A 24,617-nucleotide genomic window follows, 5' to 3' on the forward strand; every position below is an offset into this window, starting at 1 on the left:
TGGAAAATTGGACGAGATTGAAAAGATGGCCACTTATTTAAAGAAAGAATTCGAAATGAAAGATCTTTGAAAGACAAAATTCTGCCTTGGACTGCAGAAAAGATTCTGAAACGTTTTCATATGGATAAAGTCTATCCATTGAGCTCTCCAATGGTTGTCTAATCACTTGATGTCAAGAAAGATCATTTTCGTCATCGAGAGGATGATGAAGAACTCCTAGGTCCTGAAGTGCCTTATCTTAGTGCGATCAGTGCTCGTTTGTATCTTGCAAATTGCACAAGACCTGACATAATTTTTTCAGTCAATTTATTAGCAAGGTACAGTTCTGCACCAACCCGCAGACATTAGAATGGAATCAAACACATATTGCAATATTTTCGTGGCATAACTGATATGGGCTTGTTTTATTCAAAGGCGCCAAATTCTCAATTAATTGGATATACAGATGCCGGCTATCTCTTTGACCCATATAAAGCTTATTCACAAACAGGATATGTGTTTACCTGTGGCGGCACTGCAATATCATGACGATCTATGAAACAGACAATGATTGCAACTTCTTCAAATCATTATGAGATACTCGCAATTCATAAGGCAAGTAGGGAATGCATTTGGTTAAGATCAATGATCCAATATATTCGAACAACATGTGGTCTCTCATCAATAAAATAAAGCCCAACAGTATTATATGAAGATAATACGACATGCATTACACAGATGAAAGAATGATATATTAAAAATGACAGGATCAAGCACATCTCACCAAAATTCTTTTATGTGCATGAATGCCATAAAAAGGGTGATATTGATATTCAGAAGATACGTTCATGTGAAAATCTAGCAGATCTATTCACTAAAATGCTTCCAACTACAACATTTAAGAAGCTGGTGCACAACATTGGAATGCGTCAACTAAATGATTTTTAGGGTTGAGCAAATGAGGGGGAGCAATTGATCGAAGAGGTATTGACATACCGTACTCTTTTTCCTTCGTCCAGGTTTTGTCCTACTGAGTTTTCCTGGCAAGGTTTTAATGAGGTAGTTTTAATCTATGTAATACCATTTTCAGATACACAAGAATACTATACTTTTTTCCCTTCGTTAGGATTTTGTTTCACTGGGTTTTTCTTAGTAAGGTTTTAATAAGGCATATTCTTAGTGTAATATTATGAATCCCAAGAAAGAGTGTTATGTCTATATGTGTTTTGTGTGGGGTCAACACATTGAAAATGGCAGTAAGCTTATGTAGGAAGCTGCTTGCTGCCCACGAATTGAATGCCTATAAATAGTCATCATATGTATGAAATGGGGTGTCCAATAAAAAAAAAAAAAAAAAGTCTCTCTCTCTCTCTTATACTTTCTCCATTCTCCCACTAAATCTCCATCTCTCTCTCTCTCTCTCTATATGTATATACACACACACACATATTTATTATATTCACTACTTATACTTTTTAATAAAATAGAATTTTTAGGTTCAGTTTTTCTGAAAACAAAAAATATTTTCAAAATAGTGACAAAAATTGCAATATGAAAATAAAAAATTTAATTTTCAAAAAACAAAACATAAATTTTCTAACTCAAATTTTAAAATCAATTGCTAAAACTACAATATATTTTTTAACTCAATTTTTAAAATCAATTACTAAAAATACAATTCAGCGCTTATTTAAGTGAGTTTGATAATTAATTTCAACTTTTTTTCTTCTTATAATTTAAAAATCATTCTCTTCTTTCTCGTCATGTTCTCTAATAACTCTCCAAATATAATATATATATATATATATATATATCTTTCTCTCTCTTTTGGTTCTCCTTTCCAATTCCCTTATACTTCTCCTAAATCTGCAACCAAACACGGTCGCTGGTGCTCAATACAGCGCACGTCCACGTGGGACTGTGTCCTTACACCTTAATAAGTTCATATAAACTCTAGTGTATGCGATAACAACCAGCAAGCGGTTTAAACTGCGTAGTCTCATCTTCTGGCTTCTTGTAGAAGAAGCACAGAGAGCTAATGGCGCCAAAGGCAACGAAGCATGATCCTCAGGGTATGTTCGCCGGAATGGTTGTCTTGTTGATCGAAAACGAAGTCCAGACTCGTCGATTACAGGTTCCGTCACTATATTTCCTTCCCAATACATATGTTTATGCATATAAAGACCTGATAAATATATATATATATATATATATATATATATGCATTTGGGTTTTGTAGCTTATTGGTTTCATTTTTGTGTTCTTGAAGATTTGGAAGCAGAAATTGGTGCAAATGGGAGCTACAATAGAGGACCGACTGTCCAAAAGAGTCACTCATGTGTTTACTATGAATTCAGACGCCCTTTTCCAACAAATTGGTCGTCAACGCTTGGACCGCTTGAAAGGAGTAATCTTTCATCTTTCTCACTCTCTCTCTCACACACACACACAATTTATCTCCCTCCTGTGATTTTTTTTCAAAATTATGCGCTAAATATGAATGTTTCTGAAAATGGGTACATACATTAATGTCTTGAGTTTTGATGTATTTTATTGATCAATTAATTTGACGGTGGTAAGAGTTTTGGCTTGTTAATTATTCATTCACATAATCTAATGTGAGTTTTTAAGATTTGCACCAAATTTATGTATCATAATGGGGTTGCTGGATAACTTTGGCTTTGTTTGGGGACTTAAAAATTCAATTGAAGAACGTGGAATACTGTGGCCAATCCTTTGTTGGAATGTCCTTCGAATGCCTCATATTTATTGTGTTGAAGGATATTAATATAAAAGTTGCATCTTCTCTAACAACTTAAGCTTTTGGAGTAGATGGTTGTTAACATGGTATCAAAGCCAAAGGTTTTGAGTTCAAACCTCACCGTCACCTTAATTAAAATAATTCCCTAATTAAAATAATTGAAAAACACGTGTTGGACAAAAAAAAAAAAGCCACAGGTGGCTTAAGCTTTTGAAGTAGATGGTTGGTTAACATATTGTTTTTTCGCCAAAATTGTGTATGCTCCTAAATATCAATTCAACTGGATTGTGTATTACCCCACTAACTTTTTTATATGCCTATCAATGTATTGTTGTAATTTTGCTTGGTTGAACAGTTGAACTGCCTCACACCTATGATTTTTGGCAAGTGTTCCCGGTCAAGGGTCTTTTTTGTTTATCAGTTTTTTCAACTTCAATGTTGTTGTCACTGTTTGAACCTCTTTTTTTTATGCTTCCTGTGAAAATCCTAGAAGCCAAACTTTTAGAAGCATATAGGTATTCAACTCAATCCAACTCGGGAGAGCCTTTTCCCAAATATACAGTGTTGGCTACATGAATCCAATTTCACCATTTTGATCTATCTCATAAAGGGATGTAAAGAATTTGAAAATTGTTTTAGGAAGTAACTTTGATGGTTAAGCTTTTGAACCTCTCTTTTTAATGCTTCCTGTGAAAATCCTAGAAGCCAAACTTTTAGAAGCATATAGGTACTCAACTCAATCCAACTCAGGAGAGCCTTTTTCCAAATACACGGGGTTGGCTACAAGCCTACATGAATCCAGTTTCACCATTTTGATCTATCTTAAAACGGGATATGAAGAATTTGAAAATTGTTTTAGGAAGTAACTTTGACGTTTAAGTTTACCACCTCATTGCCATTAAAAAAATAAAAATGAGAAGGAAAGAAAATCCTATTATACTTCAATAGTTAATAAAGAATGGATACTTTTAAGGGATTCCATAGCTGTATCTGATACATCACCTATGACATAATTTATTTTTGATTTTCTGTCTAATCAACTGGTATTTTCTATTTCTACTATACCAGTACTACTTCACAGTTCATAGCTTCTATTTGTTTCATTCATGTTGTTTCCCTTTTCACATGAAAGAGAATATGCTCACTGTTACATTAATTTGTGAAACAGGAGCCCTCTCTTTGGAAGATATGGCATGACTTTAGATACTTGATTGCTGGAATGATGAGCTCCTTATTTTTTTTATCCAATTGCTAATTTCCTTTTTTATTATCAACAAATTAGAAATTATATCTGTAGCTTTACAGATATATACAACAACTTAATGTTTTTGTATATGATATATAACTTTGTTGTTGTTCCTCACCGTGTATTTTCTCATACCCTTTTCCTTGATTAGTATCCATACTTCCTGCCCAATAGTCAGACCTATTTATTTACCTTAAAAAAAATGAAAAACTAGTCAGACCTATTTCTCAACTAACTTTTAATAAATGATCGTGGCTTAGTTTCTCTCAGAAAATTTATATGTCCTCAATTTTATTGACTAACTTAATTTTATGACTTAAAATCCTTATTACAATTAGTTGGGGTGTGCTATTAGGTTGTGATGTCTGGCTTTCTTGTGAAGTTCATATATACAAGTTCGTTGATCCATTAATAGTTTTTTAAAGTTTTGACGGTCCATATCGACAATTGTTGCCAGAATAGTCTTCTTTATCAGTGGCTGGAGGACAGTTTGAGATTAGGAGAAAAAGTGCCTGAAGATTCTTATGTTCTAGCATTGGATTCAGAACAACAAGGTTCGCCAAACACATCTTTGGAGAAAAATTCTCCCAAGCCCGCTAATGGAAACAATTCTAGTGATAATGAAGCGTCACATTGCAAAAAGGTCAAAACATCTTCTGAGAACCCAGGAAATGCAAGTGCGAAGAACATGGACAACACAAGAAATAACTTTGTATACGAAGCACCGAGTACAGCCACTGTTTCTGATGACTCGTCCCTTGATCTAAGCCCAGTAATTAGCAGGACCAGTCCTACGAGCTCTGGTGCTCCCGATAAGGCTGTAAGATTGAGTAATCCATTTTTCTGATTATTTGTGAAACTCATGAGCTCTCCCTCTCTCTGTCTCTCTGTGTCTCTCTCATCCATGGATGCAGAGTCTTAGGTATCTTGCAGCATCAATGATTATTATTTGTGCATTTTTCCTTTTGGATTCGTTGCGAGTGAATACTTCTACCATTTGCTTATCAGGTTGGTACGTCAAACTCATCCTTGCCATATAGTCCACCAGATTTAAACAGGAATATCTGTTTGATATTTGGAAAGCTTATCAACATATATCGAGGTGGTTTTTTATTTTCTATTTTTACTTTTTGGAGCATTCACTCTTGTGCATCCTTGGCAATCTGGCTTATCTGTTCTTTTGGATTTTAATGTGATGAACTACTTATCTGTGACAGCACTTCGTGATGATCGGAGGTCTTTTAGCTATTACAAGGCTATTGGGGTTATTGAGAAGTTGTCCTTTAAAATTGAGAGTTCGGATCAGGTCAAACACTTACCTTCAATTGGAAAATCAATACAGGATCATGTAAGTAAACAGATTTAGGTTCAAACTTATGATGCTCAACATTTGGTGCTTCGGCTCAATAGCTTTATTGCTTCTTTGAAGTTCTCATCTTTTTTAAGCTGCTGTTTGCATGGATCAGGTTATGAGACAAGATGCTAGCTAATAATTTGTTTTCTCATAGTAATTTAGCTAATTGGTTGTTTTGCTTCTTTTATAATCTCCTTAGTCCTTATATATCTATCAGAAAGTGTTGTAGCTTCTTGTAGACCTAAATGATTCATTAGAGTGAGTGTCACTGTGGATAGCAGATGTGATGCATTCTATGCTATACGTGTTTCTGTTACCAAAAAGGTTCCATTTGAAACTTAAAATAATGAATTCCTTATATGACATATATCTGAATTTCAAAGAACTATGTGCTTTTTAAATATGCTTTTATAGGGTGGATTTTCCATTTACCTAAGAAGACTACATATGCAGTTCTATTTGATTGCAGATTCAGGAGATAGTTAGTACCGGGAAGCTGTCCAAGTTAGAGCACTTTGAGACAGATGAAAAGGTATTTTGAAGGTTTAGTCAATCAGAAATTCTGTACCTGTACTGCTAATCACTTTATCAGTGATGATCATTCACCTGTTATATAATTGTGAGATCTACTGCCCTGTTGTTCACTGATATTTGAAACATTACTTTGTTTGGATTTAGTTTGCGATTATTTGTGAATGCATAAGACCTGTTATGCATTCAATGATTTTCTTAATTTTAACTAAACTTCTTGCAAACTATAATTCACGTTCCAACCCTAATCTTTCTCTCTCTCTCTCTCTTACTGGAATTTGTAGAAAGGAGTTTGAGATGCATCCTTTTCAGTTTTAGATTGACTTTATTGGTGGTTTCATCTTAATGTTTTCTTTGTTTTGGAGGTTAAAATTTGATCTACTGTTCTACTTTCTTACTAAGTTGCTATTTCAGGGTGAATTAGATAAATTAATTTTTTATTTTTTGGGGAAAAAAAAGAAAAAGAAAGCGTCCATACTTATCCTGGACCACATTTTTGTATATTGATCATGCAAGAGATAAAATTTGTTAGTTTGTAGTTAATGACCCAAGGTAAATATACGGTATATGTCTTTGTAGTCTAGAATCATATTACTTCATATGGTTTTGTTGTATTTTTGCAGGTGCGGACAATCAGTCTATTTGGGGAAGTATGGGGCATTGGTCCAGCCACCGCTCTGAAACTTTACGAAAAAGGACATCGAAGTTTAGATGATCTGAAGAATGAGGACTCATTATCAAATGCACAGAGGCTAGGTTTGAAATATTTTGATGATATCAAAACCAGGATTCCGCGTCATGAGGTTTGGCCTTTGTGCTTCTTGAATTTTACTATCTATAATGATTACATGAAAGTTTCATTTTCATGTTGCCTCACTAACATTTGAGATACATTTGGATTACATAGGTTGAAGAAATGGAACTTCTCCTAAAGAAAGCTGGAGAAGATGTATTGCCTGGGGTGAGCACTATAACTATTCTAGTGAGTTGGTTTAAGAGTTGATTTATCTTCATTTAACGTTGTTGGTTTTGATCTTCTAAAGCTATGTTAATAGCAGTATATGTAGTACTTATCAAAAAAAAAAAAAATAGCAGTATATGTAGTAGATTTCCGTGATGTGGACAATATGTTTTTAGTTATCATATTAGGAATTAAGTTTAGATGAGAACAATGGAGAGATATGTCAAACTTTTAAGTTCCTAGACCATTTTTAGCAATAAATGCAGTTGATTTCTTCATTCTTGCCAATATTATTTTAGTTATTGGAGTAGGAATTTAAGTCCATATTAGATTAATGAAGATATACTTCGAAAGTTAAGTTATTGGGTTGAGTGGGACTAAGAAAATAAGTAGTATTAGAAGTTGAACTTAGAAAAAGTAAAGTTGATGACCACGAGATTTCTATTGTACCGTTTGAGGGGATTGGGGCGGGGTGAGGCTGATTGCTGGAGGTTTCGAAAGTAAATATATACTTATATAAAATCAAAATTAAAGAAAATTGAGTGGGGGTAGTTGCCCCTGTTGAGCCCCATGTGGTTTCATTACTGCCATTTAAATGATATATTTTTTTATATAAAGATATCGATAATATAATGCTTTTTATGCTCTGTGGCCTTAGATTGCTGGCTTTTGTTTTTTGGTTTATTTGGGATTCATTGGGTTATGCTACGGTCTACCAGAGGCTTGGAGAGGGTGTATAGTGGGGGCCTAAGCTCGTGACCCTTGGCGGGTCACTCCTTTGTGCGTTTAGCAGTGTCTTTGGCTTGAAAGAAATAGGAGACCCTTTGAGGGAAAGGAAAATAATGTTGGGTCGTTGAAATTCTCCATTCTTAGCACCCTTTTTTGTTGGGTTCTAGGAAGAAATTGTAAATCCTTGGATGAGCTTGTAGAGTTTATGGATTTGTTGAGGATTAGAGGCCCTTTTTTGGCCTTGTGTTGTTTTTGAGGGACGCGTTCCCCTTTTGAAGGCTTTCAATGAATTTATTACTTATCAAAAAAATATATAAAGCTTTTTATGCTCAATGGGACACCTTTTCTGAACGAACTTGAGGATGAACATGAATGTATTAGTAGACATATTATACACAGACATATATACAAAATTTTGTCATATAATGATTGGTTTGACCAAACCACATTGAACCTTCAGTTCTAAACTTACTATCACAGCCTTTGACATAGCTTTATATGCTCATCTGTTGTTGTGATTCTATGTTTAAGGTGTCTGTTGTATGTGGAGGATCCTTCAGACGCGGAAAAGCTTCTTGCGGAGATTTGGACATTATAATTACACATCCTGATGGAAAAAGGTATTTATTCTATCTTCTGATGAGAGATTTTTCTTTAAAAATACAAGCAAAGAAAATAATGATCATTTCTGCTTTGCCTGAATTCTCTAAAATATGTGATGTGTTGCAATTTACAAAGTATCAAGCTCATCTCTTGCGTTGCGCAGGCCTTTTGGCCTGACCAATGATCCTCCTACATTTTGTAATTTGATGAATATTTAACAAAATTTGTATTTCTAATCTTTTAGTATTAAGTTTCCTAATTGCTTTAACTAAAATTGAATAAAAGAGGACCAACAGGCCAGTGGCCTAGCAGTACCAAGCTCTTACTTCTTAAAGAGAGGTCAGGGGTTCGAGCCTTAGTGGAGGCATGTGTGTGTGAGTACCAACTAGGAAAAAAAAAAATTTGAATAAAAGAGGGGTTTTTTTTTTGGTTGGGGGGGGGGTTGTCATGTTAGAATAACAGTAGAAATATAATATAGAAGAAAGATAAGAGAAATATGTAAAAGGTTTGAATAAGATGTTATATACACTCATTCACACCTCTCATATTTATATACTAAAAAGAGCACATGTTAATATTACAATAAAGGAAACTGAATAAGATCATTGCATATTCTATGCCTAGACATATGCGTAAACAAAGTCAAATTCATGATTTGTGGCTATCATATCTCAGATAATATGGTAAGTCACATCCTATGATTTGGGCCTATCATAACTTGGCTAAAACTCCCCTTCAAGTTGGTGCGTGGATGTCGTAGACGCCCTACTTGGACAATGCATCCTTAAACACGGTCTTGCTAACACGTGTAAATCTAATTAGCGATGCTTTTCTATCAAATGAAGTGCTGATCAACAATTCAAAGTGTCTCCTTAGACAATAAACATTCAACAATGTCTCCTCAGGCCAGAACAACCAACCATGTCTCCTCAGACCGTAAACAACCAACAATGTCTCCTCAAACCATTTCCCTTCATACACATGTTTAAAATATGTAGATAGAAGAATCAACAATGCCTTCTCAAACCATTCCCCTTCATACATATGTTTAAACAATGTAGATGAAAGAATCAACAATGTCTCCTCAGACCAAAAAAACGACGACGTCTCCTCACACCATTTCTAAATGGGTGGTTTCGAACTTACAATGCCCTCATTGAGGTCGGACAGCCTTGCCTACTCGACACCTCCCGGATGAGGGATGTCTCCTTAGACCATTCTCGAAGGGGTGGTGCCGAACTTGCAATGCCCTCATTGCAATCGGACCACTCTGGCTCTAATACCAAGTAGAAATATAAAAAGAAGAAAGATAAGAGAAATATGTAAAAAGTTTGAATAAGATGTTTTAGACACTCATTCACAACTCTTATATTTATATACTAAAAAGAGCACATGTTAATATTACAATAAAGTAAACTGAATAAAATCATTGCATATTCTATGCCTAGACATATGTGTAAATATAGTCAAATCCATGATTTGTGGCTATCATATCTCAGATAATATGGTAAGTCACATCCTATGATTTGCGCCTATCATATCTCGGCTAACAATAACCTATTTTATATGGGTGCTGTTAATTGCAAATACGCAGCTGGTTACATTTTCTATCTTACTTTTCAAGACTTTTTGTTCTTATCTCAAATTTCAATCAGTGTAGCAAAATCAAATATTGAAATTAGTTTCTTCTTGTTTCCATTAGTTATGATTGTGATATTAGATTGGTAAAGCTGGCCTTTCTAACTATTTTTTCAGTCATGTAGGATTTCTACAAAAATATGTAAAGCATCTGAAGGATATGAAGTTCCTAAGAGAAGATCTGGTCTTTAGTATTCATAGTGTGGAGGTAATAACACACACACACACACACACATATTTTGTGATCAATGAAAGCTCGTGCTTACTTAGCTGTGCAGAGTAAAGAACATATGTCTTTACTCTACCATTTTGTAAAGATACTGAAAATCAGATTTTGGATGGCTTAAATTGGATATTCTATCATCTTGCATTGGTCAAAATCAGCTGAGACATATAAAACTAAAACTAATGTACAGATTGTTTGATGTATGCAAAATGCTGCTGATCCTATATTTTGGTCCCCTAAGACCTAATTATGATTCTTTTTACGATGTTACCCTAGTTAAATTTGGTCTTGTCTGTGTTGCAATACAGTATTATGTTCTTCCAATTTGAACTTCTCCAAGACATAAAACATGTTCAGTAACTTTTGCTGGTAAATATCAGATGAGATGTATTAAAGTAATGGCCAACAGAATGCTAACAAATATACATAACTTCCTGGGATCAGGACAAGTATGATCCCTCAAAGCACCATGACTTGCACCCCCAAGAAAGGAGCAGTTAAAAATAAACATGTTCTTAATCCTGCTACTTGGAGCTTGTTGGGATGCATTTATCAATTGAGTATTGATTGTATTGGTCTAGTGCGGTGTTTTAATCGTTGGCCTATCTTTTATTAAATGTGATCATGACTTCATCTTTCCCTTTCCTTATCTATCCACCTATCGCATACCATCTGCAGTGAGATCATTCAATACTTTGGTCATCCAAAATTCCAAATTCTACTGGATGTCATAAAAACTGGCCCTTAACTCTCTTTTCCTTTAGAAGATTAAGGTCTTACTTCCTAAGGCTTCTTTATTTATCATTCTTTATGAGATCCAAATGGAGATTAAGCTCCATTCATCTTGAGGCAAGTAATTACCAGAAATTATTCCCTGTAAGGTGCAAGCACTCTTCTTAAAAGCATTTTATGATGAAGCCTATGTGAAAATTATCATCTCTCCCTGATTAACTTTTTGGAAATTTGTCTTTCGAATATATTCTCGTGTCAAGAATGGAGCGTACATTTTTTTTTAGTGGCCTATTAAACGTATATTACATAATATAATGTTTGTTCTCTAGCTTGTTCCTTTTGTTTGACTCCCATTCACGATCTTCTCAGCAGAAAAAAAAAAAAAATGTATATATCATCATGCTGTGATGATATACTTTCATGTGTTTTATTTATCCATTCTTTTGTGTTTTGTGCTTGCCATTGCATGCTTTTCACCATTGCCCTCTATATGTACAACATGCAGGGTACAGATTCAGGGGTTGACACATACTTTGGTCTTTGTACATATCCTGGTAGAGAGACGCGACATCGCATTGATCTCAAGGTATTTCATAATTCCTCTTCATTACTTTGAAGATTCTACAAATTGAATTACTAACAGGGCAGAGCAGCCAAAAGTTCATGTTTTCTTTATTTGTATGGACTAATTTGTCGACCAAATGATGCTTTTTATGAAATAGAAAAATTATGTATCATCAAATTTAAATGATAAAATTCACAGTAACAGTTTTACATATACTCTTCTCATACGTGGAATCATTATGCTTTTGAGGAATCAAATATTGGTTTGGTATATTTTTAGATTAACATTGCCTACCATCACCATGTCCTAAACACCAACCAAGATCAGAAACTGACACCGGGAAGGAAATAGTTTACTTGTTCAATGGTTCAACAGTGGTCTCAATTAGTTGAACCAATATCAACAAGCTGTAACATTTCATTTATTATTGTTATTATTTTAAAAATAAAAAATAAAAAATTATGAGGAAGCTGTAGTTATAGTCGATCAACCAACCAATTCAGCAACTTCAGTCTCGTTAAGATAAAAATTTAATATCCAGCCAGTTCACCGGTTGGTCCAGTCTGATTCTGATAACTGTACTGAAAACCATTATTGTTAGAAATAATAATGATTTTAAATTTTGAGTGGTATTTTGAGCAATTATATGATATTATTGTAAGAAATCTTGCAGGAAGACGTCATTTTGATACATTATTGGATGAATTCTTGCTGGAAGATGTCATTTCGAAGCAATTTTCACCAAACTAGTTTAGGGTAAGAATAAACATATGAAATATAACTTTTCTACATGCAGAAGTATCTAAATAAATTATGTCAGTATAGCTAAAGATACCTAAGAGTTGCTTTTTCACCATTGATTGATTATGCAGAGAATGTTATTCGTAGAAAAAATTGAGATGGATATAGTGGATAAAAATTCCTTAGTCATTTTATGATCATAAAGTCACTACAACAAAGAAGGCCTTTGGCGACGAAACAATTCGTTGCTAAAGCTCAAATTTTCGTCCCTGTATGCTTTTAGAGACGAAATTATTTTCGTCATCAGTCGGCCCTACGTAACCGTCACTATTCATCTATACTGACAAGCTGTAGTTTTGTCGCTAAATCTTAGGCTTTTAGCGACGAAAGTTGTTTTGTTGCTGATTAGACAACCTTTAGCAACAAACAATGTCGTCACAATTTTTGTCAGTAAATACTAGTTGGCATGATTTGTTTTGTCACTAAATTATAGTTGCGAAGATCAGATTTCATCAGTAAAGCTTTTTGATGACAAATTTATGTAATATCACTAAATGTCTTTCTATAAATCAAATCTTCCATTCAATTAAATTTCTATACAAAATTCTATTCATTTCAATGCCACAAATCGACACAAATCAGAATAAAACATCAAATTTTATTATAAAATTACATTACAATAGTCAATTTCATTACAAAGTAAAACTAACTATTCAATTGTGTCGCACAAATTCAAACTAACAAGTAAAAGACACTCTCATCCTTTCATACTAGTCTTCTAGAATCTTAAAATTCTTCAAACTGTTTTTAGCTTTATGCATTTCCCCGTTGAATACAAGAATTCCCCACTAAGAGCCACTCCAGTGCCTGCAAAAAACAACCAAAAAATGTTTTCTGTAAATGAGACAACCGGGCCTATAAAAGTCAAAATAAAAAACTAATTAATATTCTCCTAAGGAATTAAACTTGACTAAGATGAATTCCTCCAAGAGATGCAACATCATTAACATGAAAAATATATAAAATACAAGAATTATTTACCTCAGTCATCGTGTCAGCAAGTGTCTTGATAGTAACCCCATTGTTAAGGTAGCCCACTGCCCACATTGAATAACTGGCCGTTATCACTGGCTAAGTTTTCTAAGAAAAATCAAACAACGCAAGTACTAATTCTAGCAAACAAGAAAGGAAAGACTATTTATCGCACAATAGTCTTCCATGACAGGTATTCCTGATTCAAATTCTTTAAATTAACAATTTAACACTCAAGAGCCAATCATTTATAGAACACCACAAGGATATATGACAATGAATATGCAATTTAATAAAAAGCTAAGAAGGAAATAAAACAAGAGGTAAACTAATGGTTAAACTGGTCCAACAAAGATGAAATAACACAAAAAAGATAACTATCAGAAATAAAACAGTAGGGATATAGCACTAATGTAAAACCAAACCCATTAGGCCTATGTTACCACTTACATGACCAGAACAGTGCTTATTGGGCCTTCAAGAGACATCAAAGCGTTCCCTTGTTCCCTCCTGAAAATAGAAAAAGAAAAAAGTAAGTAAATGCAATAAAAAATAAGTAAACTAAGCTAAACTATTAAGATAGGGTAAACAATGCCAATGTGCCTTCTCAAAGTGAGTATTAGTTCCACAAACCTTATGTAAGGCCACATAAGGGAGCATACAAAATGATGACGATGATAATAATAATATTATTATTATATTAACTAAGTTTGGTTAGAGTGTACTCCCACTCCCATTCTTTTTTTTTTTTTGATAAGTAATAATAAATTAAAAAGGGCGTTCAATAGGGGAACGCGTCCCGTGGACAAAGGAACCAGGGTTCAAGGCCCCAAAGAATCCAGAAAAGAAATTAAATCAACAAAAGAGGAACACGAAGTTCTGTTCACATAACAAAAAAGAGAGCAAATGATAAAAAGTTTCAGTGTCGCTGTAGACGACTCCTTCCCTTCAAACATTCTACTATTTCGCTCTTTCTAGATACACCACCAAATACAATGTGGTACAGATCTCCAATAAGCACGAACGCTCCTACTCACACGATAACCTCTCCAAGTATGAATTAGCTCCCTCGTAGAACGTGACATTACCCAACACATGCCAAATAGGCTAAGAATGAGATTCCAGCAATCGCGCGCTACTAAGCAATGCATTAGGAGATGAGCGACTAACTCCCCATTCTGCTTACATAAACAGCACCAATTAACAAGAAAATTTCCCCTTTTCCTCAGATTATCGTTCGTCAGAATTTTTCCCCAAACAGTAGTCCATACAAAGAATGCCACCCTAGTAGGGACCATGGATCACCAAATAGTCTTCCAAGGAAAATCATAGGATGCAAAATTAGACAGATAGAAAAACAAGGACCTAATTGTAAAACGCCCGTGAGAGGAGGGAATCCAATTCAAACTGTCAAAACCCCTACCAATTCCTTCTTGCCGATTCAATTGATCCAAGAAAATGCTCACCTCTTCTAACTCCCAATCCTGAAATGAACGCCGAAAATGAACATTCCACGTAATCCCATTATTATCAAGATGATAACAGTTAGCAACTATGGCATGTTTATCAACTGCAATACTATATAACCTGGGAAATGTATGACATAAAGGCTGGTTCCCACACCAAAGATCATCCTAAAAGCGGATGCAGCTACCATCTCGGACTCTGAATCTGATATGAGAGGAAAAGGCATCCCATCCTTGTCGAATGGATTTCCACGCCCCAACTCCTCCCGCAATAGAAACCGGACGTGTAGTCCAACCACCAACATCTTCCCCATACCTGCAAGACACTAATCTGCGCCAAGGACGATGTCTTTCCTTCCCGTATCTCCACAACCACTTACCCAAAAGAGCTTTATTAAAAGGGATCAATCGTTTAATACCAAGACCCCCCAACTTTATAGGCTTGCAAACTTGCTTCCATCTAACAAGATGATACTTGAACTCATCTCCCTTACCTCCCCAAAGGAAATTCCTTTGAATTTGTTCGATTCTATCAGTAACGGAGCATGAAATTTGGAACAAAGAAAGAAAATAAGTGGGAAGGCTTGATAAAGTGCTCTTGATAAGAGTTACTTTACCCCCCTTAGATAAATATTGCTTCTTCCAACCAGCCAACCTCTTTGCATACCTATCAAGCACAGAATCCCAACTCCCCACTAACCTGGAAGAAACCCCTAGGGGCAATCCCAAATAAGGATGGGAAAGGAGTTCACCCTGCACCCAAGAACTGCAGCTAAAGAAGAAATATCCTTAACATTCCCGACCGGGACAAGCACACTCTTGGCCACATTCACTTTTAACCCGGAAACTGCCTGAAAGCAAGCCAGAATGCATCTCAAGTATCTAAGTTGAGACACATCAGCTTCATAGAAAACCAGAGTGTCATCTGCAAAAAGTAGATGTGAAATCTCTACCTGATTGTCAATATCTCTTCCCACCCGGAATCCCTTGATAAGACCAAGATTCTCTGCCCGTTGCATGAGTCTGCTTAAACCCTCCATAACAATTAGAAAAAGAAAAGATGACAATGGATCACCTTGTCTTAAACCTCGAGAACACCCGAAAAAGCCAGCTGGAGAACCATTCACAAGAATTGAGAACTTGACAGTCGAAAGATAGTTCTCAATCCATGTCATCCATCTACTTCCAAACCCCATTCTTTTAAGCAAGTAGAGAAGGAAATTCCAATTGACATGGTCATAAGCTTTCTCAATATCAAGTTTGCAAAGAACTCCAGGAACACCACTACGCAACCTTGAATCCACACATTCACCAGCAATAAGAACTGAATCAAGAATTTGCCGTCCTCCAACAAAGGCATTCTGGGAATCTGAAATAATCCCATCCATAACTTCTCTTATTCTATGAGCCAGCACCTTAGCTATGAGTTTGTAAATACAACCCACTAAGCTAATAGGACGAAAGTCCTTAATATCTGAAGCGTTTCCTTTCTTAGGGATAAGGGCAATAAATGATGCATTGAGCGATTTTTCAAAAACACCAGTAGAATGAAACTCCTGAAAGGTACTCATCACTTCATTTCTCACAACCGCCCAGCTTTCTTTCAAAAAGCGCATAGTGAACTCGTCTGGCCCCGGGGCTTTATCCCCATTACAACTGGATAAAGCCTTAAGAACTTCTTCTTCAGTAAAAGGAAGCTCTAACCCATCTCTCTCCAATACAGAAATGGCCTTAAAAGGGAGACCATCAAGTTTAGGTCTCCAATCTAAAGGATCTGTGTAGAGCTTCTGATAAAAAGAAACGATCCCACTACGCACCTCTTCCTCCCTCCACAACTCCACGCCTTCAACCCGTAGACGTCCTATATGATTACTCCTTCTGTGAGCATTAGCAAGTCTGTGGAAAAATTTTGTATTGCGATCACCCTCTTTCAACCAAAGAGCTTGGGATTTTTGTCGCCACGAAATCTCCTCTATGTGAGCAATCTCAACAAGAACTGCCTAACAGGAAGCTCTCCTAGTAGAAAGAGACTCCACATTCCCACCCGCCTCCTCAAGCCAATCGATCTCAGAAAAATCAGCAAAGACTCTATTCTTCCTCCATTCAAGATTCCCAAAGGCATCCTTATTCCACTGCTTAAGAGAGAGTTTGAGAGCTCTTAATTTCTGTGTTAATATGAAGCTGGACGCACCTGTAACAAACACTCCCTCCCACCAAGAATGAATAGTCCCTTGGAAGTCCTCCGCTCTCAACCACATATTCTCGAAACGGAATGGGGTTTTCCTAGAACACAAACCCCCGCAATCCAAAACTAAAGGAACATGATCAGAGGTAACCCTTTCTAAGACCGCCTGAACAGCGTCTGGGAATTTTTCTTCCCACTCCCCAGATATCAAAAATCTGTCTAATCTTGAGAGAGTAACTGGGTCTCTACCATTGGACCAAGTACAGGTTGCACCTTCCATTGGTAGATCAATGAGAAGGTGCTCATCAATGAAGTCGGAAAACTGATCCATGTCTACGGACCTTCTTCCTCCAGTAGACCTATCTGACGGGAACCTGACTGAATTGAAGTCCCCACCCAAACACCATGGTAAAGAGCATAAACCTTGAACGAGGCTTAGTTCCTCCCATAAAATAGGTCTCTCAGCATCGTCAACCAGTCCATAGACCCCAGAAAAAACCCATCTGAAATTATCCTCTTCCATCTTAAACTCACAAGAAACAGAAAATCTCCTCTTCCATACATTCATTCTAGACAACCACTTGCTATCCCACATAACTAAAATACCACCCGAAGAACCTGTAGCATCCAAGGCCTCCCATTCCATAAACCTTTCTCCCCACAAACTTCTAACCACTTCGTCAGTAATGGATGCCATCTTGGTTTCTTGCAAACAAATAACCTGTGCCCCCCATTTTCTTAAAGCTACCTTCACCACCCTCTTTTTATTCGGGTCATTGAAACCACGAACATTCCATATAATGATTCGTAGCTTCATTAAAAACTAGTTGAGATTAACTCCTCTCCCCCACTCTTCAAACTCCTACTCCTAGTCCTGCCCCTTTCCATCACCACACCTTTCTTCTTGTCGTAATTGACATCAGAGATGAGATTCTTAATCTCGTGAATCCCTTTCCAAGACGATATGGGTTTCGTGTTTATAACTTCATTAGTGACTGCTATCTCAGTTCCAGTCACAATTGATTGAAGAAGAGATAAAGTCTGAGCATTATTACCTTCTGTAGAAACTCCCAGCAACTCACTAGTAGTTCCAATGTTATCAACCACCCAATCCCTCCCCAAGTCAGTAACCTCATCATCAGGTCTCACCACTGCCAAAGGTTCCACCATTGAAATGTTAGAGTCATCCTTCAACCAAGGTTGAAGCTCAGTAACCTGTTGGATAGATCCTAAGTCTTTAGCCACCTCCTCTTCAGTCTTCCTGTCAAACTCAAAAACAGAATTTGAATCTGTAACATAATCACCTAATCCAACACTACTCCCAACCTCATTCTCCTCATCCGTTGCAGATGGCATACAATTGAGACCTTTCAATGCAACATTCAAACGTAACTCTTTGAATACAGCCGCAGCCTCATCATTAGACAGCTTAAACTGCAAATCTCTTCCCAGACAGACTGTTACTCCTTCATACAAATCATCTGTACTACCAACCGGAACCAGCTGTCTAGGAGGATCAATCTTACAGTTTTCCTTACCATTTTTCCCATCGTTATAATCAGAGTTCAAGAGTGTTCGCCCATCCTTCTTCTCCGTAACATCAACAACATCCCTCATCGCCTCACAGGAAAGGGTAGAAGAAGAGGGTGGATCAGTAAAGGGCCTCTTGAGATCTGAAGGTATACCTGAACCGTTAGTCACCCACTTCTGCTTTTTTTTTCTTGACCATCGAACTCCAGGAAAATGGCCCTGAGATGGAAATCTAGTACTTCCTTTCAACTGTGGAATAGCAGAGCGGGATGTAGAACAAAAGCCAGCGCAACACCGAGAATGATGAAACCTCTTAACAACAGGTCTTGCACCAGCCTCTGCAACAGAGAGATTCATCCATCTTCTCTTTTCCGGCGAGTTCCAGACAGTTCCGGAAGATCCACTTAAGTGTGGATTGTGCGAAGTGCTTATAACATGAGAGTGAGGTGAGCTGGGCTTTGAATTAAGAGAAGAGATGGGCCCCCGCTTGGGCTTAACCATAAAAGAGCTGGATTTCTCGTTTGGGACTGAAATTGATAGATGGTTGCTGGGTCCCGAATTAACGGCCCTTTTAATTTTCTGAGCACTATTAGTTAGCCCATTAAATAAAAGAGGCCCAGAACATGCATCTGGCCCATACTTAGGCCCATCAATGGCTATTTCGTGAGTGGCTCCATTAATGCCACGATTATTGCCACGTGGTTGATTATTTTTGAAATGGCTAAACCGAGACAGTGAGCACTGATCCAGGACTTGATTAGCACGGCTCCTGGGTCTACTCTTTCTATTCGCTTCAGGCGCGTGGGCAAGCAATCGTCTATTTTCTTTGAAGCCCTGACGGAACTGTAAATTCCGGCGACCCCCTCTGATGATCGTTGCAGCACGCGGGAAGTAAGAATTCTCCCCACCTATATAGTGGGACTTCGGGAAGATACGAGGTGTGACTTCCTCAATCAAGTTGACCTTAAAGGCAACTCTGTAATCCTCAACAAAGACGTACTCCGGTATCTTTTTTCCGGCGGAAACGTAGAGAAGAATTCTCTCTCCATTCACCGAATCATCTGCCTCAACACCTCGAAAACCACCACATAGATTACCGATTGCTTCAAACAACTTTTGACACCACAAGTGAAGGGGCAAGCCAAATAACAACACCCTCCTTGTACTTCGATCTTTCACTGCAGAGCATCCAACCGCGAAATACCATATGTCGATGGATAACACAGCCTCCCCCCACCTCTTTCTTCCTTCATCCAACACCCTTAAAGCCTCTTGCTCCAACGGGAACCTGAACAGAAAAAGATCATCGGGAAGGGAAGAAACTTTTACGCCGCTTGAGACCTTCCAGGCTCTCGTAGCCTACGCCTCAATCCCTTCAATACACCCCACATCTCTGTCAAAACGACCAACTAGACATGACCTCAAAACAGATTCACGATCCTTGGTGCTTTGATGATCAACCCTAAAGACCGAATCACCATCTATGGAACATCTTTTGATTTCATCATGGAAGTTAAGACGAGGTAAGGTTGCGACATTGAGATAGGAACGAAGCATGACAAAAATCCTTGCCAGAAAGCCAAAATCCAGAAGCACAAAGCATAAATGACAATGACAGACGCCGGAGTGAAAGACTCCGACGTCAAAAAAAGAACAGAGAGAAGAGAGAAAAGTCAAACATTAGTCACGCCTCCCACTCCCATTCTTTTATATTAAAAGGCCTAATGTCCACTAAAAGAGGATAATTGTCAAATGCAAGCTTATTACTATATTGTTTGAACATAAAAAGATTGATTTGAGAATACAATCTAAATAGCTCAATTAATAATACTGCTAAAACCAATTGTACATCAGTGTGAATTTGATAGTTTCTGAAAAATGAATTTATTTAGTGAGTGATATATTAAATAGTGAAAGAGAAATTAAAAGCCTATTAATTCATACCAAATAAAGCCATTGTTATTGATATCAGCAACAAGCAAGTCCACAGTGATGTCCCGATTAAACACCTACATGGTAATCCTCTTATGCCTCTTAAAAATCTGATTGATTTCTTCAAATATTTTTTTTGGAATTATGAAATTATATGCCTAGTATATCTCAATGGAGAATAGCAAAAAATTAATTAGTTATGTTCTACCATCAAAATACAAATCCTTTTGATCCAATTATGCACTCTTTTTTATTTATTCATAATCAAATATACTGTAATCTATTTTTTTTTTTTTGATAAGTTAAATATACTGTAATCTATGATCTATTATGTCTTGAGAGTTAGGGCTTGGGTAATGAGGAAAGAGAGGGAGACAGAAAACATAGAGAATATAAATTACATATAATAACAAGGGAGTCACACATAAAATTTGGGCTTTCATCGGTAATGGAGGGCTAGGGTTTTGAAAATATAAAACCAATAAAAACTTACCTCCAGAGTCCAAACACAGAGACATGTGAAGAGGACAGAGTGCGTCTTCTTTCTAGATGGTTGAGAGGGACTCTTTGCCTCTGTGTTCGTCTCCATCACGCTGATTTCGGAGCCACGGCAGTTATAAAGCTCAGATTTAGCGATCTTAGGCACGTTTTCAGGCATAGTCACCGGACCAACAACGAAATTGAAGACCCGATCTTGGGATTGGGAGGAGCGTTTAACAAACAGGTGATCAATTTAGGTTTGTCGAGAAGAGAAGAGTGGTTGAGAGGGAAGCCATTGAATTGGGTAGTGGAGACAGTGTTGGGATTTTTGATAAGGCGACGGTTAGGGTTTTTCAAGGAACGAGAATGAGGTGAAACTGAAGAACTCTGTGTTTTTCTAAAAATTGTGTGAAAGAAAAGCACGACCTGGGAAAAAATATGTTCTAAGTGGTGGTAGTACAAAACACTAATTCAAGGACATCGGACGTCATCGTTTTAATTAAAATTTACGATATTGTTGAAACGGCACGGTATTGTCTTAGATATACCAGCGAAAAACTTTTGACAAACGTGGGAAGGGCTGCGAAGTTTCCCGCTGAGCTTTTAGGGACAAGATAAAAATTGTCCCTAAAAACAGTACTTTTTGTGATGAAATAGTATTTTGTCACCAAAAATAAGAGACTATATGAGTTTTGCTTTGAAAATTTTGTCACAAAAGCCTCAATTTGTTGTAGTGAGTCCAAAACGTTTTTTAGGATTACAATAAAGCTTCCTTTACTTCATGATTTACAAAGTGCTGAGCAGTCAATCGAGAATGACAATGCTAGCTGCAATGATGATGCTAAGGTGGATGAAAGGCAAAATAAGAAGCATAGAATTAGATATTAATAGGTTTCTTCTTCATATTATACCCTTGCCTAAGTTTTATTCGGCATAATATTTTGGGTTCTGATGTATGGGTCCTCTTTGTGAAAACTTCATCGTGGGTGTGCTCGTCATTGAACTAGAAACAAGAGAACAAAATTTTGAGGGCTTGTTTGGTTCAAGTTTTTGAGAACAGTTTTAAAGAACCCTAAATACGGAAAACAATTTTCTGAGAAATACAGAAGATTGTTCACTGAAATTAGGCATTATTTTGACTCTGTTTTTAGAGAGTAGTTTCCAGAAAACCAATGATGAAAAGGATTTTCAAACTTTTTTCGTTCTTTGAGAACAGAAAACTCTTCTAAGAGAACTGAACCAAGCAGGCCCTATACATTTTAAGAAGCTAGAAGGTAGCATTAACAGAGTGCGCTGGGAGAGACTTGCTGAGATGATTTCATCATTTAAAGGAAGGTCAAAATGGACATGCTTGAAATTGTTAGAGAAGATGTGGAATGTGACTAGGCTTATGGTAGGTGACAGATAATAATGGCAAAATAAGATTCTTGCACCTGATTCAAGTAGTTATGCTAAACTTTTAGTGAGTGAGTTAGATTTAAATGTGAACTTTAATTAGCTTATTGATGCATATGTTGCTCTTGATATTTTAAATTCTACCAGTTGAAAAACAAATTATTGGAGTATTAAGCTTGACATACTGTAAATGATGTTTTAGTTGATTCTATAAGTTGAAGTTTTGAACAAGTGATTGTGTTGGTGACAGGTAATGCTCCAGTTGTTTTCTGAACTAACAAGTCCTTAGTATAATATCTATTTTTAAAAATAGTACACTTGAGCTGTACTATATATAGCCTTAGTCAACTTTGCTGATTGCTTACACACTGCCTTGATCGCAGCCACCCAAATTGTGTTATTCTCCCTGAGCATCAGTTCATGTTTTTCATGTTGCAACTTTCTCTGTTCTCCATTCAGGTAGAAACCACTAGAAGGCTAATATTAGATGCGTTCTAATACATAGATTAAGTGATTTTGCTAATCAAGGTAATTTGACATTCTATTCCCATGATTCCATGCTAATCAGTGTGTGTCGTATGGAAAGAGTTGGAAGTTTGATGTGTTGATTTAATTTTAGGGGTAGCCTGGCATATTAAAAAAGAAAAAGGCCAAAAAAAAAAGAAGAAGAAGAAGAAGAAGAAGAATAAGAAGAAGTTGTTATTGTGAGCTAGCCTAGTGCACGAGGCTTCCACCATTGCGGGGATTCATGGAGACAGATCTGTGCTTGTAGGAATTTGGTTCTACGAGGCCCGAGTTCCGACATAGTTTCAACATTGCATCCGATGATGCCCTCCAACGTGATGGCTACCCTGGATAAACTTGCACTTAAAACTTTTTTCTTCTAATAGTAGTTTCTAAAAATAATACTTCAAAATTTTTCATTGGTGGATTTGCCTCTTATCATATTATCAGAGAACAATTTACTTATTTCTTTTGTAAGCATATTTTTAACTCCATTTTATTTCTGCCTCTGACGAGGAGAACTTAATTTTCCTTAATCTGATCCTCCCTGGGATTAAAAATTGCAGAGATTTTGATTATTTTGGTGTTTTACTAAACCTTTTTCTTTTCTCACTTAATAGGTATACCCGAGGGACATCTATGCTTTTGGACTAATACATTGGACTGGGAATGATGTTCTGAATAGGAGGTATATCCACTCAAAATTACTTTTCTTGCTTTCATAAATTGGAAAGTCTTCATTACACTTGCAAGATACTAGTAAATAATAAGATGAGTGGAAATAACTGACCAAATGTATGGACATCTGACATGCTTTCACTTGAACATAATAATGTGCATTATAGGAGATTGTTGATGTGATTAACTGGACCTATTTTATTGCAGTATATGAATCCATAACATGATAATGGGGCATACACAATTAACAGATTTCTGAAAGTGCCCTCCCAGTTCAATTAGGAAAAGAATTTGTTAGTTTCCTTATTGTTGAGGACTTCAAATTTCTAGTAGGCAATCTTTATGTGCAGCCGACATGACGGGACTGGGTTTCAAGCTAGTTTGTCTTAAATACCTAATGGGCCCTCTCACACAAGGGATAGTTATTGAATTTGCTGATCTCTATTATTTTCCTTTTATTTTTTGTTTGTGGGAAATTCTGAATCATTCTTGCGCTCATAAGTGGAACCTGCGTAAAGTTTAGCTCATTTGCTGTTGGGCGCAGGCTGAGATTACTTGCAGAATCCAAAGGATTCCGACTTGATGATACCGGATTGTTTCCTGCAACTAAAGGTTCAGGCGGTACTCGGGTAATGAGTTGGTCGACTTTTTCATTATTATGTTTCTCGTCCACTTAAATATCGTATTTCATGGTTCATTTGCGGCTCACATGCAATGCAGGGTTCAAGGGCTACCACAAGCTTGCATTTGAAGACAGAGAAAGAGGTGTTTGATTTCCTGGGATTTCCTTGGTTTGAACCATATGAAAGGAATCTGTGAAAGTGTAATAGCATGTCTTTATGCACAATGTACATAGCCTCAAATCTGGGAGGAGGCGACGGACCTTTTGTGTTGTTGTTGTATGGAAGACTTGCTTTTTTTGCTAAACTCTGGTGTATTGTTGTATATAAAACTTGCTTATTTTGTTGTGTTGTTGTTGTATGGAAGACTTGCTTATTTTGCTAAACTCTGGTGTATTGTTGTATATAAAACTTGCTTATTTTGTTGTGTTGTTGTTGTATGGAAAACTTGCTTATTTTGCTAAACTCTGGTGTATTGTTGTATATAGAACTTGCTTATTTTGCTAACTTCGTCCGTTACTCTCCACGTGCTTTGTTCACACATCCACGTCGCCCAAGCATGCCAACTACTCCAGCTTGATCCACAGGTTAGGAGTGCAAAACCTCTGGCTTCTCGTTTGAAATGGAGCAGGGAAATTCTTTATTCTGGCTTATCTTATGATGAACCTTGTCACTTGTAATTAGCTCAAAATCAAGCCGGAAGTGATCCTTAAAACTGACTAGGATTGT

At 36.7% G+C, this 24,617-nt stretch overlaps 1 protein-coding gene across 3 annotated transcripts; it reads left to right on the plus strand.

Moving 5' to 3' along the window:
- The first annotated feature begins 1,539 nt into the window (after positions 1-1,539).
- On the plus strand, positions 1,540-24,237 carry LOC132303001 (DNA polymerase lambda). Of its 3 annotated transcripts, XR_009481037.1 has the most exons (15): positions 1,540-2,113; positions 2,249-2,386; positions 4,444-4,806; positions 4,995-5,088; positions 5,204-5,334; positions 5,810-5,872; positions 6,495-6,674; positions 6,779-6,853; positions 8,093-8,181; positions 9,920-10,010; positions 11,266-11,346; positions 11,999-12,081; positions 23,211-23,278; positions 23,813-23,897; positions 23,989-24,040. XR_009481037.1 is itself a non-coding variant. In XM_059800013.1 (14 exons), the coding sequence occupies exons 1-14, from the start codon at positions 2,018-2,020 to the stop codon at positions 24,085-24,087; spliced, it is 1,653 nt and encodes a 550-aa protein (XP_059655996.1). In that variant the 5' UTR covers positions 1,644-2,017; the 3' UTR covers positions 24,088-24,237. The 3 variants fall into 3 exon arrangements, 2 of the variants coding, with proteins under 2 accessions (XP_059655996.1, XP_059655997.1); XM_059800013.1 differs by lacking the exon at positions 11,999-12,081 and having other exon boundaries at positions 1,644-2,113; positions 23,989-24,237; XM_059800014.1 differs by lacking the exon at positions 11,999-12,081 and having other exon boundaries at positions 1,650-2,113; positions 6,779-6,832; positions 23,989-24,237.
- Positions 24,238-24,617: the final 380 nt, after the last annotated feature.

Source organism: Cornus florida, unplaced genomic scaffold, assembly GCF_030987335.1.
Source record: "Cornus florida cultivar Cherokee Brave unplaced genomic scaffold, ASM3098733v1 CherokeeBrave_3.0.0_Hap2_Chr04, whole genome shotgun sequence".
NCBI lineage: Eukaryota > Viridiplantae > Streptophyta > Magnoliopsida > Cornales > Cornaceae > Cornus > Cornus florida.

Coding starts and splice junctions, on each gene's coding strand:
- LOC132303001 (XM_059800013.1), top strand. CDS start 2,018: ATGGCGCCAAAGGCAACGAAGCATGATCCTCAGGGTATGTTCGCCGGA. Junction 8,182..9,919: donor ACACATCCTGATGGAAAAAG/GTATTTATTCTA, acceptor CTATTTTTTCAG/TCATGTAGGATTTCTACAAA. Junction 11,347..23,210: donor GACATCGCATTGATCTCAAG/GTATTTCATAAT, acceptor CTCACTTAATAG/GTATACCCGAGGGACATCTA.